At 39.3% G+C, this 17,797-nt stretch overlaps 2 protein-coding genes and 1 long non-coding RNA gene across 3 annotated transcripts in view; 1 reads left to right on the top strand and 2 right to left on the bottom strand.

Annotated features, from left to right (window-relative positions):
• Window positions 1-6,668: 6,668 nt before the first annotated feature.
• The window catches only part of SdhC (Succinate dehydrogenase, subunit C), a 61,982-nt gene continuing 50,853 nt past the window's right edge, over window positions 6,669-17,797 (bottom strand). The window contains exons 2-3 of the mRNA XM_067763959.1: window positions 7,345-7,427; window positions 6,669-7,288 (exon numbers count right to left, since the gene is read on the bottom strand). Coding sequence (XP_067620060.1) covers window positions 6,766-7,288; window positions 7,345-7,427 — 606 coding nt within the window. The 3' untranslated portion in view covers window positions 6,669-6,765. The remainder of the gene's footprint in view (window positions 7,289-7,344; window positions 7,428-17,797) is intronic.
• On the top strand, window positions 8,988-10,086 carry LOC137238936 (uncharacterized). Its single transcript, XM_067763958.1, has 3 exons — window positions 8,988-9,042; window positions 9,140-9,320; window positions 9,377-10,086. Coding segments are annotated over exons 1-3 (768 nt in total). The 5' UTR covers window positions 8,988-9,040; the 3' UTR covers window positions 9,962-10,086.
• On the bottom strand, window positions 9,990-11,104 carry LOC137238937 (uncharacterized). Its single transcript, XR_010949251.1, has 3 exons — window positions 10,881-11,104; window positions 10,626-10,826; window positions 9,990-10,530 (listed from the first exon to the last, which is right to left on the bottom strand). It is a non-coding gene; the product is annotated as an uncharacterized lncRNA (long non-coding RNA).

The following is a 17,797-nucleotide window of genomic DNA, read 5'->3' as shown; positions in this document are numbered from 1 at the left end:
CGCATCGTCTTGCTTTGCATGTCGATCTTGATGCTTGGGTCGATTAAGAAGTCCACTCCAATTATGATTTCATCAACAATCTCTGCCACTATAAAATTGTGTACTACCGTGACGTTCCCAATTGCGACTTCACATGATACTCTCCTAGAACCGTGGTGTCTTCTCCAGTGGCTGTACGCAATCTTGCTCCATGCAATGGTCTTATTTTCTTGTTGGCTAAATCCGCTCGAATGATGGAATGAGATGCACCCGTATCTACATTCAGTAACCATTCCTTCCATCCACATGTCCTCCGACAGTAAGATTGTTTGACCTTCTTCCAATTTGAGAGATAGAGATTATGGGGCATTCAGTTGAGGGAGCCAGCTGTCGGTCCTTGCGGCTGACTCGCTTTAGTTTAACGATTGATTGGTCTTGGAGATCTGCTCATCTCATTCAGCTCTGCGTTTACGACCACCCACATTGTTGGAACTGTTAGGGTTGGTGTTGCAATAACGCGCAATGTGCCCTGGCTTTCCACACTTAAAACATTTGACTGCATCATTATTCTTCTGCTGCGTACCCTTCAATGCTTCCAAAATTGTGTCTACCCACTCTGGTCTTTCTACTTCCACACGATGAGCCTTATATGCTGGTTTACTCAATAGGGAGACAGTTTCCTGAGTCAATGCATGTGATACCGTTTCAGCAAATGTCAGCTTTGGGTTTGCGTATGTAGCTCGCTTCGTTTCCACGTTTCGTATGCCATTTATAAAACTCTGGATTTTTACCCTCTCGGTGTATTCCACGGGTGCGTCCGCATTTGCGAGATGAGCCAATATTTCAACATCCGAGGCGAATTCCTGCAAAGTCTCAATCGCTCTTTGGTGACGGTTTTGAAACTCAATTTGGTATATCTGTTTTCTATGCTCGCTTCCATAACGTCTCTCAGTGCTTCATAGTTGTTCCGCTCTCCTTCGGGAATCGTCTGTACGATTTCGGCTGCTGGCCCCTTCAATGCTACGAATAGAGCTGCAACTTTATCTTGAGCATTCCAGTTGTTCACTGCTGCGGTCTTCTCAAACTGTTTTTACCTTTGGATTGCTTGCTGAAACAGCTGGGCAATTTAATTGCAACTCCTGTATACGACCTCTCAAAGCATCCACCTCGGCTTCGATTTTTTCCTCAAATTGCGTTATTTTCTCGTCCATACGCGCTTCGAGTTTTGATGATATACGCGCCCCTTGCGCTTCGAGTAGTACTGTTATTCGTGTCTCTTGTTCTTTCAGTTGTGTTTCCATCTTTAATGTCATACGTGTCTCCTCTGATTCCAGTTGGGATGTTATACTTGTCTTTTGTTCTTCCAGTTGAGATGACATTTGCGACGACATTTCTGAAATGCGTGCCTCCTGTGCTTCCATCTTGGATGTTAAACGTGTCTCCTGCGATTCCAGTTGAGTTTCCACCTTTGATGTTATCTGTGTCCACATTTCTGAAATACCTGTTTCTTGTGCTTCAATCTTCGATGTTACTGTCGACGTTTGTGCAGATATTGCAGCCAATATCACGTTCAAGTCTGTGCTGGTAGCTGCCTGCGATGTTTCGTTTTTCTCTTAAATTTTTGTTGTTGTCTCGTCCCCATCAGGATGAAAGACATCATCGTCCACATTAATTCCTTCCGACTCCATAGCGTCTCGTGGCCGTGCTTGAAGTTCGATTTATTGCCGATTGTATTCAATCCAAGGGCTTCCAACTCATTTTTCAGTTACTGGATCCTTAATTCACTTAACTTCGCCATGTCCTTGTTGTGCTCTGCAACTCTGGAATTTATTCAACAATTTCTCTTCTGACACCAATTGTAACGAATTTCCTGAAATTCCTCTTATTTGCAACCTTCTACTAACGTTCGAATCACTAAACTGTTGAATAAATAACTCCACTATTCAATAATGCAAAATGACCTTTATTCAAGTACTTCACAAATAACACTACTACTTCTCGACAGATAGCGTGCTTAAATCAAACTGATTATCGTGCCTCAACTGTTCCTGCTTTTTATACTGTTTGGTTTCCTCGTTGACATATTTCTAGGCGCTTCCATTTCTAGAATTTACTAGTTAGCTGTCATCAAAATTACCAGCTTTAACTACGTTTATAGCTTCTCATATGCGCATGTGTATGTGAGTGATACTTCCACAAATTATTGCCTACTTTTGGAAGTATCTCGATATATGCATGTGGTTGTGCGTTGCTCTCCGCTGCTTGTATGGACATAATGATTTATTTGGTTATGTGCATATAAGTCACTGCTCAGTATCGGCTTAGAGATGATAGTATCCTTTAGTGTTGCTAATATTCGTCACAATACGTAGAAACAAAAGTGGGGATAGGAAACCACCCTGTGGCACCCCTTGTTTAATTCTTCTTGGTTTTGATGTTTCCTTTCTGAATTGCACCGATGCCTGCCGCCCACCCAGATAATTTGCGGTGCACCTTTTAAGACTTGGGGAAGGGTAGACCCTTCCAGGTCTTGCAGTAACGTGCCATGGTTGACCGTATCAAAAGCTGTTGATAGGTCTAGCGCAACGAGTACTGTTCTATGGTGGGGGTTTTGATTTAAACCGCAATTTATTTGGATGCTAGTGGCATTAAGCGCGGTGTTTGTGGTATGAAGTTTTCTAAAGCCATGCCGATGACAGGCGATATGAATCTCCCATTTTAGCTGGTTTCCCAGGCTTTTGTAGCGAGACCACCTTCGTCATTTTCCATTTTGCGGGAATGACAAAGGTGGAAAGGGACAGGTTTAAGACATGTGCTAAATATTTGAAACCCTCTGTTCCTAAGGTTTTAAGCATCGGCATGGCTATGCCGTCTGGGCCCACTGCTTTAGATGGTTTAGCTTGACAAATGTCATCCTCAACCTCTTTGGCGGTAATGGTAATTGGGGACGCGCTGAATTTATGTTTATGTGCGCGTCTGTTGGCCCACCGTCTGTCTTTGTCAACCGTAGAATGTCGGCAAAAAGCGGTTGCGCATTTTTTCGCATGCGACAGCGCTTTATCCCCAAAGTCGATGGAAAGTTTGTCATTGTGCTTGGACGGATTCGATAGGGACTTTACGGTGGCCAAAGCTTACCCACACCGGCAGAGGGGTTACAACTACTTAGATGCTCCTCCCATTTCGCCCGCTTTTGTTTATCCACAAGCAATCTGATGCGGTCGCCGGAATCGAGCTGTCTTATAAGGTCAACTTCTCTCGCTAGATTTGCGGCCTCCGCCGGAAAATGAGGCCGAATTTCGGGAATTCTTCCGGCGGGAATAAATCAAGCCGAGGCGGATTCAATGACCTTGCGGGAAGCATGCCCCCCTTGGCGAGCATCAATCAGTATAGGGAGGGATGCAAAGCGGCTGTCTGTAAAGGATTTGTATTCATCCCACTTTCCGTTTTTAAACTTTATGAAACGCGTTTTTCGGTGACGATGAAGTCGGCGGTGCGCTCGAGCGAAATAAGTATTGGCAGGTGGTCGGATGCTAATGTTACCATCGGCTATCAGTTGACGGAGTTTACGAGTCCTGCGCTCACGATTGATATATCTGGCGAACTGTGACAGCTTCCTACCATACGAGTGGGGGCGTCTTCCTTTATTTTGCAGAACGTCGTTTCTTCTATTTAATCCGCCAACATCTCACCCCTGCTGTCCGCCTGCAAGTTTGAATACCATAGATCATGATGGGCATTGAAATCGCCTAAGATAATGCGATTATCGCCAGTGAGTAAGGCGCTGATGTTAGGGCGGAATCCACTGGGGCAGCAGGTGGCACGAAGGATGTAGATATTGATTATTTCTAGGTTTACATCGCCTGACCGGACAGATAAGCTGTGACGTTCTAAGACATTGTCCCTGCGGCCGATGTCGGGATCAAATATGTGATATTGCACTGAGTGGTGTGTGATAAACGCGAGACCGCCTCCATTTCCGCTCTCGCGATCTTTTCTGTGGACATTATACCCAGAAAAGCAGATATTGCTGTGAGTTTAGTCTATTGAACCGCAGCAATGCGGATGTTGTGCCGCTTCAAGAAATCGACTATCTCCGTGATCTTCCCAGTTAATCCATTATAGTTTAGCTGCAGAATTCTGAAGTGCAGTGGGGGAGACGTTGTTACTCTAGGAGTAAGTGACGGGTGACTACGCCGTAGGCGTAGACTACGGGACACCCTTGGGCGTGAACAGCAAGGAGCCACAAAAGATTTATAAAAGTTACGAGGACGTCGGGTTTTGGGATCTAGCCCAGAACAACCTGTCCGATGCAACCATCCCTTGCACGTAACACACTGACAAGAGTATGACCGTCCTAAAAAGATTATTTTTCGCCAAACGCAGCAAAACCATTTCTCAGTAACGAGGTCGGGAGACGGACCCGGATTGGGCTCGATACCTTCCCGGAGCAAGATAGTATGGCGCAGTCCCGCTGCAAGGAGCTGCTGGGAGGATGATAATTTGTGGGAGGGGCATAACAAATTAAATGGGGTTACACTGAAATGATAGTCCTTGGTCGGGAAGAATCCCGAGTCGCTTCGGTACATAAAACCGACAGCCTTGGGAAGCGGAGGAGTGCTATCGGTTGTTGTTTTTGTTGTTGTTGTTGTTGTTGTAGCGATAAGGACGTTCCGGTACCAAGCCCGACCATCTCGGGAACGATTTGTTATGACCACATGCGACCTTCTAGGCCATACCGCCCTCCCACCCGGTAGATCCATGAGGAGTTTGGGGTCGCCAGAGCATCGGCTGTTAATGAAACAGGATTCGCCACGGATAGGTGAGGTTGACAATTGGGTTGGAGAAGCTATATATTAAGCTGGCAACCCCTTGAATTTATTTGGTATTTTAGTCGCTCTTACGACAGGCATAACTACCGCGGGTATATTCTAACCCCCTAACCCGCTGTGGACCGTGCTATCGGTGTTGATGGTCCTTTGCCGGATGTAGATCTGGTACGTTACGGTAGCACGCACCACCAAAGCACCTGCTCGACCATAGGGTGTGATTTAATATGATCACATTGAACCTTCTAGACCCGGCCCAATCGATGATACCGCGAAGTTCTCATTCCTGACACGAATATGGGCAGGAGGTCAGATGCAAGATTTAGCAGTTTATTTACCTCCCGCTGACGATAGATAGTATATCTTGTGAGCTGTGGCAGTTTTCTACCACATATACTGACAGTTGGCAAGCGCGTGCCATGGATTGTAGTGAAATGTTAGAGCGATGGTTATGATTTCGAGCAGATAAGTGCCTAACCAATCAGTTATACCTTAAAATTCTAAAGTATTGTGCCCTAGGCAGACACCGACGCCTCTTATCCATCATGTTATGAATCATATAGCCGTAGAAGAATGAGACTGGATGCTGTGTTGTTTTGCAATAAACCTCCGAGCAGAATTTGGCCTTGCTTTTCTTCCGATTTGCGTCGTGCTTCTTTTAAATTTTCCCTGAAAATTGGAGGGACGGGATCTACATTTTGTATGTCGACTCCGAACGGCATTGGCAAGCAGATGCATTTTTCCTAGGAAAGTTTTGGTGGCAAGAATACACTCGAAGTGTTTGCCAACCACCACCAACGGACGATCCCTCTTAGACAAATTTGTTTTCTAATTGAAGAAACTGTTTTCTTAAGATTTTTATGTTGCTTTTCTCAGAACTTGAACCCAGGAACTCCGGTATGTTAGGCGTAGCGTTAGGCGTTATTGGTCATTGATGACAATTAGTGAGTGGTCGCACCTATTTCATTGGACAAAGCACTGCTAAAACAACACCACACTACGCGGCCCCAAACAATTAAGCAGACGAAATATTTTATTTCACTAATATGGTTAATTGCGTTCTTGTCGTAGCAGCAAAACCCCTATCCGAAAATTTTAAGGTAGAGTTACGAATATGGACAGTTGTTTTACGGATATGAATTCGATCCGATAGGCTCCGAGGACTAGCACCTTCTGATACTACCCCGACTGACGCGTGACAATTTTATTTGACACCTCGAACTATCGGGTCGATTCACTTATGTATCTGCTCTCCAACCGTGTTTATAAAGAAAACATAACAATGTTAGCGTGTTGATGATGAAGTTGGATCAGGCATCGATTTGTGTTTCATTGTAGCCATAAAAACCTGCAAGACTAGCGGGAATATCACGGATATGAGCAACCCTTTGACACACCGCACTGTAGTGGTGTTAGCAGTGCTTCGTTCCATTCAATATGTGCCACCACTCATAAACTGTCATCAAGCCCTTTAGCGGGAGTTCAAGGAAACTAGCAGTTTCAACAGTGTTGGAGCATAGCGATGCCGCTGTTATAGGCATAGAGGCAATGCAATTGAAAAGATGGCTGCTGTCATGTAGAGACACATCGCATGTAGGGCATACATTACGTATGTCGGGGTTGATTCCGGACAAGTGTTAAACGTGTAACAGTATCCAGAATCGTTGGTGTTTATGTTACAACGGTTATTTTGATCCTTCGAGCCTTCTGGTTTGTGAGTTTAAGTCACCTCTTACGTCAGACATGCCTCACCGCATGTATATTCTAAGAGCTTGCACTACATTGCCCTTTTCTACATGAGTGTATTATAGTAATTTTTCATTGCGTAACTAAGAAATAAGGTAACAAGTTTAAAAACTTAAATAGATAGCTCAATTAATAGTTTCACTTTAATTTCTAAATTTCAGTTTAAATAAACTCTCATCACTAAAACAAAGCTTTAAGTTTTATGCATATACACTTATAAACAAGCCAAAATAGCTGACAGCACGGCGCTAATAGCAAGTGTTACATAACCAGTCAAATAAACTTCAGTAATTTTCAGGAAACGACCTGTATCCCAGAACAAATGGCGTACACCGCAGCATGTATGGAAAGCAGCTGGGAAGGCCAAAACGAATTTGAGTGCAATCAATGTCGCTGAGCCCATATGCAGACCCTCAATTATAGTACAGTAATGTGAAATATCATGCGAAGACATTAAAGCACCCAAACCCAGAATCCAGGCATAACCAGTCAATGCGAATCCCGTACCGCGATGAGTGATCGACAACATTGAAGTTAATTGTGGTTTATAGATAGTTAAATGTGGCGACATTTCACGCCCCAGACGTATATTTTTTTCATCAAATGTTTCCTTTGGTACCGCCTCAGTAGCCGACACAACTTTCAAGGTTACTTGCCGTGCAGGAGCAGTTATTTGCATCTTTTGAATACCCTGACACAAGGCCGTAGAACGAATGAGAGAGCGTGTTATGGCATACCTGTACGTTAATAAAATTATTTATTATAAATTTAACAAAATGGTAAATTAACTTACATTGTTATTACTTTGCTTGTTTTTACTTTAGCCTGTGTGTCTGTACGTCTTGATTTTTCTGTCAAAATACTAAGTGCTTGTTCTTTCCTTCATTGCCGATTTTGGTTCACAGTAGGCTATGACTTGGGTGATTCAGAAAATAAAGGCTAGTGTCGTGATAAGAATTCGTTCAAACCTTAAACCCTGTAAAACCTACCAAGTATAAAAATGCTCATGATTTCAAAAGACATTTCAACCGGAATACCTATATCCTCTTTACCTACATATATTGTTATGCGAAGATGGTGAAGCATCCTGATGAACCAATATTCGAATCTACGGTCTAAAGCCAAATTTACATGAAACGCAGACTGCGTTTCTTCACTTGAATGCCAAATTTCCATAAAACACGTTGTTGCGCTTCTTCGCCTACACAAAGTTTTATGTATGTAAAGAGCTGGCAAAGCGTGAAACAAATCAAGAGCAAGAGTTGTAATCGTATAATTTTTTGGTTCATTTATATTTTTTTTAATCAATTATTTATAAACATGCTAATACAATAGCGGTAAGAAAACTTGATGCAAGTGCAACATAGCCGCTTATATAAATTCCTTGTAAAGAAAGGAAATTTCCGGTTTCCCATATCAAAACACGTGTACTCGCGCAAACATGATAAGCAAATGGGAAGGCAATCATGAATTTTAAAACTAATAAGCAAGTCGAGCCCAAATTAAGACCTTCTAGCATTGTTACAAAATGTGCATTGTCATGAGAAGATATTAGAGCACCAACGCCAAGACTCCAAGTATACAAGGTTATTAAAATAGAACTTGTGCGATTCGTTATCGACAACATAGAAGTCAATTGTGGCTTATAAATACTTAAGCTTGGTGAGAAAAGCCTTCCAAGTCGTCGGTTTCTGGGTCCGAACGATTCCGGTTTTTCAGGTGGTACTATCTTAATCTTTATTTGGAGAGTCGATGCTGCATTTAATGTACGAATTGTTTGCTGAAATGAACTGAAGTTTATGCATTTTCGCGATAGTATATTCCTGAAAATAGAAATTATTAATAAGGGCATTTATAAACGAAAAAGAAAATACGGTTACATTTTGAGTTTTCTTGCTATTTTCACCAGAGACATAAAGTTAATGGTATCTTGGATTTCAACTTATTTATTTCTTTATAGATATAAAGGCCCAAACACAAAAGAATAACGTTTGTGACTATCCCCATACAAACACATGCAGTCAAATCATTTGCCAGCACACGATCCCGCAGTTGACCGCATATGTTTGTATGGGGATCGTCAAATAGGTTATTCTTATGTGTTCGGGCCTTGATTCACTGCACACTTTTTTGAAATACTGTACAAAAACCAGAATTTAACAGCGGAAGAAACAACCACAAAGCAAGTTGCCGAGCCCAAGAAACTCGATGCACATCCACTTTCCTCTTTACCCTGTCTTCTTCAAGTAACGAGGTTCAGCAAAAAAAATAATCAGCCCTATTCTGCATTTCGACTTGGATTGGAATTTTTTTGATTTGGCAATTTTGGTATTCTGTGTTCCAATCTCTTTCGATCCAACTTCGAATCGTTCGATTTTGTGTATTCTGCATTTCGATCGTAGTTGCGTTTTTCTCCGTTGCAAATTTGTTGACGTAGAAAATTTCAATTTGTGTTTTGCGCGCTTTTAAAAGATAAAAATTTATAAAAAATGTAAGTTAAATGTTTGTTAATCACTGTAAAATAAATTTAAAATAAAAATTTTCAATTGGTTTGATAATCTGGTGGTTTTTTTTTTGATTGGTTGTAGGTCAAAAACAACAACACCCGGGCAATATGAGAAACTTGCCGAAATGTTGGAAAGTAAGAGGGACATCGCCCAAGGATTTCAAAAGCGCCCAAAAGAAGAGGTACAAGCGTTTTGGGAGGAGGTCGCGCGTACACTAAATGCACTTGGTCCGCCAAGGAAGGATTCTACTGCCTGGAAAAAGGTAAGAGATTACCGAGAATTTAATTGTTTGAAAATAAATGCAATGATTTATTGCAGGTGTGGATCGATTGGAAGTGCTACATAAAACGCAAGCTTTCTAGCAACAAAAAGGAAATGATGGGCACAGGTGGCGGTCAGTGTAAAATCCAACGCATAAGTCCACTTGAGGAGAAAGTGATAGGGCTAACTGGGCTGGAAACATGCACAAGCTGTGTTCGAGGTGCGCAAGATTTCGGTGGAAGGGTAGGGGTTGAAAATGGTCAGCTGTCTGAAATGGACATTTCCAACCGTTCCTTTGATGATAATCTACCTTCCACTAGCAGAGCTAGTAGCCAGCCCAGGGAAAGAAGAGCAGTAAAGGAGACCACTTCTTCCTTGCTGCAAGAACAATTATACATTCAGAGTGAATTTTATACAAATGCCACGAAGTTCCATGAAAATTCTTTGAATAAAATGGACAAAATGTGTACATATTTGCGGCGAATGAATCAATCGCTCGAAAGTTTGGCGGAGACTCCAGCGAAACAATTTAAAGAACAACAAAGACACAACAGGATTAAAGAGGAGCTGTTACAGCGAAAAATTGAAATAAAAATGAAGATGCTGCAATTAGAGCACCCTGACTATGACGGAAATAATTAAGCTTAAAGAAAAAACAAATTCCTTTATTTTATTAATTTTTTATATTTGTAAAACGACTGAATAATCAAAAGACTGAAATATTTAAATATACATAACATATACAATGAAATATTAACTAATTTTAATTGTTTAAATAGATGAAGAATCAATAAAGTTAAAAATGAAATTTTATGAAAATAAATTTGCATCTTTATCTGTTTTGAAAAGAAGCAAGTATGTTTATACGTATACCATTCGCTATGGATGAATAATCCTCGTCGTTAGTGTCATGATCTTCATAAGAAAAAGAAAGTTCAATTCATTGCTATCTAAAGCTTCCACTCTATAATAAATGCAAATGTTGTGGAGGGCACAAGCAACATTTATAATCTTGCTAACTTTTAAAGGTGAGTAATGCAGCTGTCTAGCACCCAATAAGCAACGGAAACGGTTCTTCAACACTCCAATCGTTCGTTCAACAATATTCCTGGTTTTGGAGTGCCGCATGTTGTAATTGCTTTGTGGACTTCCTTCATGAACAGAGCGATAAGGAGTCATTACCCAAGGTAGCAATGGATATCCAGCATCACCTGTCAATAAAATTATTGATTTAAATTAATTTTTTTTAATTTTGAATTATTTTTAATTAAATGTACAATTATTTATATATATAGTAAAGCAATACCTAAGAGCCACGTATTTCTTTCACCTTCCTCATATCGCCGTTTCATGTACTCATTAATTTTGCTTAAACCCCATATGTGTGAGTCATGGTTGCATCCAGGATATCTGGCATCAATACTTCTTATTTGATTGTGCTTCTGGGGTAAAAATATCCAAAATATATTTAAAGGCATCTTTATTTAGCCTAAAGTTCTTCCTGAATCTAAAAAATAAAGCAAATATAAAAACATTGAACACTGGTAAACAAGATTCTCACAATTCTTCACTCATCGGAAATGGATTACAGATATCGCGCATTCTCCGTCTCTCAGCCTTAGCCTCAGCCATTTGTGTCGCATTGTCCTCCTCTTCCATCAATAAAGCTGCTGCGATCGACTCCATTGGCTCTTTTTTTTATAATTTTTTCACAATATTTTTACAATTTTTTCACAATTTTTAGCAATTTTTCACAATTTTTGATAAATATTTTTCTATTTTTGTGTTCTTGTTTCACACATTCCACGCAAAACAGCTGATTTCGAAAATTTGATCACTCTTCCTCTTGTTCTTTCGATTACGCCGTAGTGTAGAATACCTATCTTCGACTTGAACGTAACGGAGAACGGGGACGTAATCGAAATGCAGAATAGGGCTGAATATATATTAGGGGGACTCATGATAGCATATAAACTTATAAGGTGTAAAATTATATCCATTTACACACTCGGTTATATGAACGCACCTAGTAATACTCTTGATAAACTTCATTGTTTTTCAGCTGTATTATTTCCAAAAAAATTTTTTTGATTGTTATACAAATTAAAAAATACCAAGATTAAGTGAAAAAACAAAACTAAAACGCCTTTACTTGCTGATGTTGGAGATTTTTGATGAAAATGCCGTCTGTAATGTCTGCAAGGTTGCATTCCTTTGAGTTTACCGCGTTTACACAATGAAATGTGCGCGTAAATTTATACAAATTGTGTAAATGATTTTTCATACAAAATTTGACAGCTCGTGCGTAAACTAGATAAATTTATACGTTTACACACTTTATAAGGCATTTATACGGTTACATGAGTCCCCCTATTGTGTAAATGATTTTTCATACAAAATTTGACAGCTCGTGCGTAAACTAGATAAATTTATACGTTTACACACTTTATAAGGCATTTATACGGTTACATGAGTCCCCCTATTTTTTTTTTTGACAGCGGCTTATGGACATAAGACACTTGTGTACATTGTGAATTTATACAAATGGCCATTCGATTACTTAAATCATTTGCTAAAGCGCCAAATACACGACAAGAACATTTCCGCGAACATTCCCGTTATGTCGTGTTTCTGCGACCTTTTCTGTCGTGTATGGTGGTGTTTGCCAGTTCGCACAAATGTTCGCCAAAAATCAAAATATTAATTTTTGGCGAACATTTGCGCGAACTGTTCGTGCGTGTATGGCGAAATAGCTCATAATCGTAGTAATTTCTGAACGGAACAGACTTGCGCGGAAAAGTAAAATGGACAATAAAAAATGTCTGAGTGAATTTATCGAAATGTATAAATCTTTGCCATCATTGTGGCAAGTAAAAAGCAAAGATTATTGTAATAGAATTAAAAAGAATAATGATTATGCGACGAAAAATTAAAAGAAGTAAATTGTTGTCCGTATTCATCGCTGTCTGAAAGAGAACTAATGTTCGGCCAAAAGTTCGTATGGTGTATGGCCAAAGCTGCGAACAAGATTGCGGAATGTTCGCGGAAATGGTGGTGTCGTGTATTTGGCGCTTAAAGCATATATGACACTACTTTATTTTTGCTTGGATTCCAAGCTAAAAAAAAAACTGACGAAACTTTATCGGAACAACAATTTCTATCATGAAAAAGCGAGACCACTATTCCCCCAAAATTAGTGAATTTGACATGTTTTTGTTTATATTTAACATTTTATTTTTACATTAACACTTTTAACAATAAAAACAATGCAAATAACACGCGAAGATTATGTTTCGGTCTCTAATGGTTCACTTTTCTCACAAGAAAGTTGATTTTAATTGTGTTTTTATGCACCAAATTTTCAAACTAAAAACAAAATGTTTATGTGTCAGGAAAAAATAAAGAAAAAACGGCCGAATGTCAAAAAACCTATCGAAATACAAACTGGCTCGTTTGTTTTTAATGAACTAGATTGTATTTTCCTTATATTTCGTTAATTTTTTCAAATATAGTTTACACACTTACACCAGTACTGAAGCCGTATTAGGAGGGAGTGCGACAAAAAAGGGATTGAACGAGGGAATGCTCTGACCACGGTAAGCCAATAAACTTAGCCCTGCGTCTTGAGATTGCATCACATTCCAGGACTTTATTTCAAACGCCGATTGAGTGCGGCCTGACTGTCACTGACTATGGCGATTGTTTCACGACAGCATGATACTCTTAGTACACGTCACAGACGTACAATTTTTTATTTACGTGTTTGGATTCGCGAATCTCGCTCAAAGCGCGTCCTTCGACACCCCTCCCGATATTTTTGGATGTGTATTAAGAGTATCATGCTGTCGTATAGAATTACCCTTTATGGGAAAGGCAAATAAAGTTTCAGTCTGGGTCTAGGTATTGTAAGTGGGAGTTTTGAAATGTACATTTTGGGTAAATTGTAAGCACTTTTTATGTAAATTATATTTAAAAGCTCTCAGTTACTGAATCCAGCCCAGCACTTTCTTTTACTAATGTACACACATATATATATATATATATATATATATATATACATGTTGGTTTATTTATTAACATAAATAAAGCTTAGATATATTCACATTTTCCAATTTTTTTTTTCATATTCTTGCAAACAGAGAAAATAAATGCATTCCAACAAACAAAAGTAAATGTAAATGAATGTTTTAATACGTAAGCTTGCTGAAGAGGATGTTAAGTTTACAAGAAGATGATGAAAGTATTTGATATTAATGAATTAAGGAAATTTTCAAGCATTTAGACTCGGCTTAATCTATTTAGAATTTTTCTTCAACTCGCTACCAATAAATGATTTCAACTGTGCACATTAACACGGGATTTTACGGGATTAGAAATCAATTGAAGATCATATATAAATTAAACTCTTGTTTTCATCCATAAACAAATTCATTTCAAATTTAACTGACCGCGATCTTTTCCACGTAATTTAATACCAATTCCACGCTTAATCTTGCCCAAAATGAAGTTATTGAGATGCCGCTTACGTAGCTGGTTGTGACCAAAGATAGATATGTATTTATATATTTGTATATATAGTATATAGTTTGTACATACTTACAACACTTAGAGTTTCAATTTGATGTACTTTCTGAAACCCATTAGTCTCTGTTTGGCCTTACAAATCTTCAGTCGTTTATTTAGGTTCCGAATACGGAAATGAATCCGACATTTAAAAAAAATCGTTTGACGTGTTCCGGAAGATCAACGCCGGCACTTTTTTGAATTAAACGCTCCTTTATGTTTTTGCAATGGAGTATATCCATACCGTTTATTTGAAAAAATATGTCCTCAAGTCTTTTGATGCCATCCAAAAATTGGGCAGATGGTATAATTAAACTACCCTTAGACAACGAGCTGGTCCATCCACTTGAAATTGACATGCTTTTCTCATCTTCAAGGCGAAGCTTTCTTATAATGTAGCCACCGATATACTCCAATGGATCATTTCTAAGAGTGGTGCATGGGTCTGAAGGGTCTTCTTGTGGTGGATTGAGGGCTTCGAGAACTTCCGACTGCATCTCTTCATCAAGGCTCTCGTCGAACGCATTGCTTTACCAAAGGAAGTCACTTGCACACAAGTTTTTGGAGTGAGGTTGAGTGGAATCCAAAGTAAGCAGTCAATTAGTGGTATCCTGGCCCACATTACCGGTACCTTGCAGGTGTTCAGTGTTTCGTGCTATATGCAGATCAAAAATAAAATTTGAAGATACATAGTTGGTAAGACATACCAATAGCAATTAACATCATACCTAAAATGTATTTCCGGAGTCTGTATCTGAAATCCTTCGGAGTAGGGTGATCGTTAGGACCTCCTTTGCTGCGGATAGCAGAAAATAAATTTTCCAGAACGCCCTGGTTTAGCCTATGTGTTAAAATGTATTCCACATCCGAGTTAGTATTTAAGTACTCGTATAGCATGACTAAAGCCCGATTAGACATGACTATGCCATTTTGGAAGAGCTCTACGACATAGTGTTTATTTTTATTTTTAAATCTTGGAACAATCGGCTGCATCATGAGCTCGTTCATTCTCTTTAGCATATCGAGCTGGTTTGAAAGAGATCTTCCAAACAGCTCCTTTAAAAATTTATTAGTTTCAAAAAGATATTTTATTAAAAGGTCAAGTAATGGTTGTACATGTTGTATCTCAGGCATGCTTAACTAACGAAACGATATCATTTCGTTACGATAATCAACGCTAATAAACGAAACGAAGTCACTTCGTTTCGTTTATTAACGTTAAGAACGTCAAATTAACGTTAATTTGACGATTTTAACGTTAATAAACGAAACGAAGTGACTTCGTTTCGTTTATTAGCGTTGATTATCGTAACGAAATGATATCGTTTCGTTCGTTAAGCATGCCTGTTGTATCTGATTACCTTTCCAGGGTAACCATATGTTTTCATGTTCGAGTTCATAACATCAAACCAATCATTAACGAGCTGAATAAAGTCTGCTGTATCCTTTGATTTGTAAACATTGAACCCTAGCGAGTGACAACATCTAATGGCATTTGTCTTCGCTGCTGTTTTAACTTTTTGTCGTCCTGTAAATTGGATTTCCCTTGTGAACAAACGAAAACCCTTAGTAATATTAACATACCGATTCCTTTAACAGAAAGGTGGTCTTCAGACAACGTATGAGTAATCGATAAAGCCGACGTTGATGTGCATTTTAAGGTATCACAAATGGTCCTCTTAGTCAGCAGTTCCCCCCAGCACATCAAACCCGTATCCAAGTAATGATTTCTGATAAGCTTTAAAAGGTGCGGAGCATCGGCGAAGGTAAAAATCTTTTCTGCTTCGTTTGCCGGGTTGGCAAACCATGGCTTGTCTAAATGGCACAAGCATGCATATATATGAACGGCAGCAATACAAAACGTAATAGTGAATAAAAAAAAAACGTATAAACATATCCGTTAAATCGAAGTTCAAAAAATAGTTTAGTTAAATTGGACAGGTCATTGAAACCTTATATGCAGTTTGTACGAATATTCTCATTTGTAATGAGTTTTTTTTTGTATTTTGTTTTTATTGATATGTTTATAAATTTGTCCCTCATGCACTATTAAAGTAAATATAGTTTTTATTGTCGGCTTTAATATGTATTTGATATTGCAAAAGGTGATAACTCACCAACAGCGTATCCCTAACGTAATCAGCTGTTTATCCTTACGACGGTAAACCAAAACCCAATTGGTTGGCTACGATACGGTTACGACCTTAGCGGCACCAATAATCGATTGCATTGATTCTCATAAGGTTGGTCGAATCAGCTGTTAAAAGGTTACCGATAAAGCACCATTGTCAACGTTATTGGTGCCGCTAAGGTCGTAACGTCGTAACCGTATCGTAGCCAACCAATTGGGTTTTGGCTTACCGTCGTAACGTTAAACAGCTGATTACGTTAGGGATACGGATACAGCGATACAACATACGGCACCAATGACTCCGGCTTTATGAGAATCAATGAAATCGATTATTGGTGCCGCTAATGCGGCAGTTACCCACCGACGTGTGCCGTACGTACGGGCGTTTGTCGTACGAAACACGTTGGAGCGACCTCTCAAGCCCGTAGGAATCAATGTGTGCGTCTGTGTACATGTACATAACAAATTTGTGTGTGTATTGTTTACAGATAAGCACTGTTGCCATTGACCATTTTGCATGCAAGCTTATGGAAACATCATTGTTTTTCCAATTTAATTTTTGATGTTGTAAAAGGCTGGAATTAAAATTAAATAAATATAAATAGATTACATATTTATAATCTGCACTTTTACGTAATTATCTCGAATTATTTTCACAATTTTTCAAACTTTAAGTAAATGTTTTTGCATAAAACTGTAAACGGTCAAAAATTAGCGCAAAAAAGTTTACTAGGCAACTCTGTCTAGTGAGAGAGCGATCAGCTGACACGTTCTACGTTCCGGGCTACGTACGTACGGGCGTTGCACGTCGGTGAGTTTTCGTTTACATTGCACACTAATAAGATAGGTCGTGTCAGCTGACACGTTTTTGGTACGTACGTTCGTGAGGAACTGCCGCATAAAGCCGTGGTTACTCACGAACGTACGTAGAAAAAACGTGTCAGCTGACACGACCTATCTTATGAGTGTGCAATGTAAACGAAAACTCACCGACGTGCAACGCCCGTACGTACGTAGCGCGGAACGTAGAAATCAAAACAATTTTGATTTTTTCCTTATGAACGTGTCAGCTGATCGCTCTCTCACTAGACAGAGTTGCCTAGTAAACTTTTGTGCGCTAATTTTTGACCGTTTGCAGTTTTATGCAAAAACTCCTAATTAAAGTTTGAAAAATTGTGAAATTAATTGGAAATAATTATGTAAAAGTGCAGATTATATATATGTAATCTATTTATTTTTATTTAATATTAATTCCAGCCTTTTGCAACATCAAACATTAAATTGGAAAAAGTTGATGTTTCCATAAGCATGCATGCAAAATGGTCAATGGCAACAGTGCTTATCTGTAAACAATACACACACAAATATCTTATGTACATGTACACAGACGCACACATTGATTCGTACGGGCTTGAGGGTTCGGTCAAACGTGTTTCGTACGACCAACGTCCGTACGTACGGTACACGTCGGTGGGTAATTGCCGCATAAGTTCGTAACCGTATCGTAGCCAACCAATTGGTTTTTGATTTACCGTCGTAAGGATAAACAGCTGATTACGTTAGGGATACGACTACAGCGATACGACATACGGCACCAATGACTCCCGCTTAAAGCTAAGGCCACACTGAGCTGCACTACACTGCGCTGCAAAATATTCTTCGCATGTATTCTTATGGAACAATTCACACCTAGCGGCAGCAGCACTGCGCGACGAGGCCATGAGCATTGTACAAGTTTACAAGTATGATATGTATGAGAGGGAAACAATTTCTTTCCCTTTCTA

Source organism: Eurosta solidaginis, chromosome 1, assembly GCF_040869045.1.
Source record: "Eurosta solidaginis isolate ZX-2024a chromosome 1, ASM4086904v1, whole genome shotgun sequence".
In the NCBI taxonomy this organism is placed as follows: Eukaryota; Metazoa; Arthropoda; class Insecta; order Diptera; family Tephritidae; genus Eurosta; species Eurosta solidaginis.
This window is presented reverse-complemented; position numbering and strand designations above follow the sequence as displayed.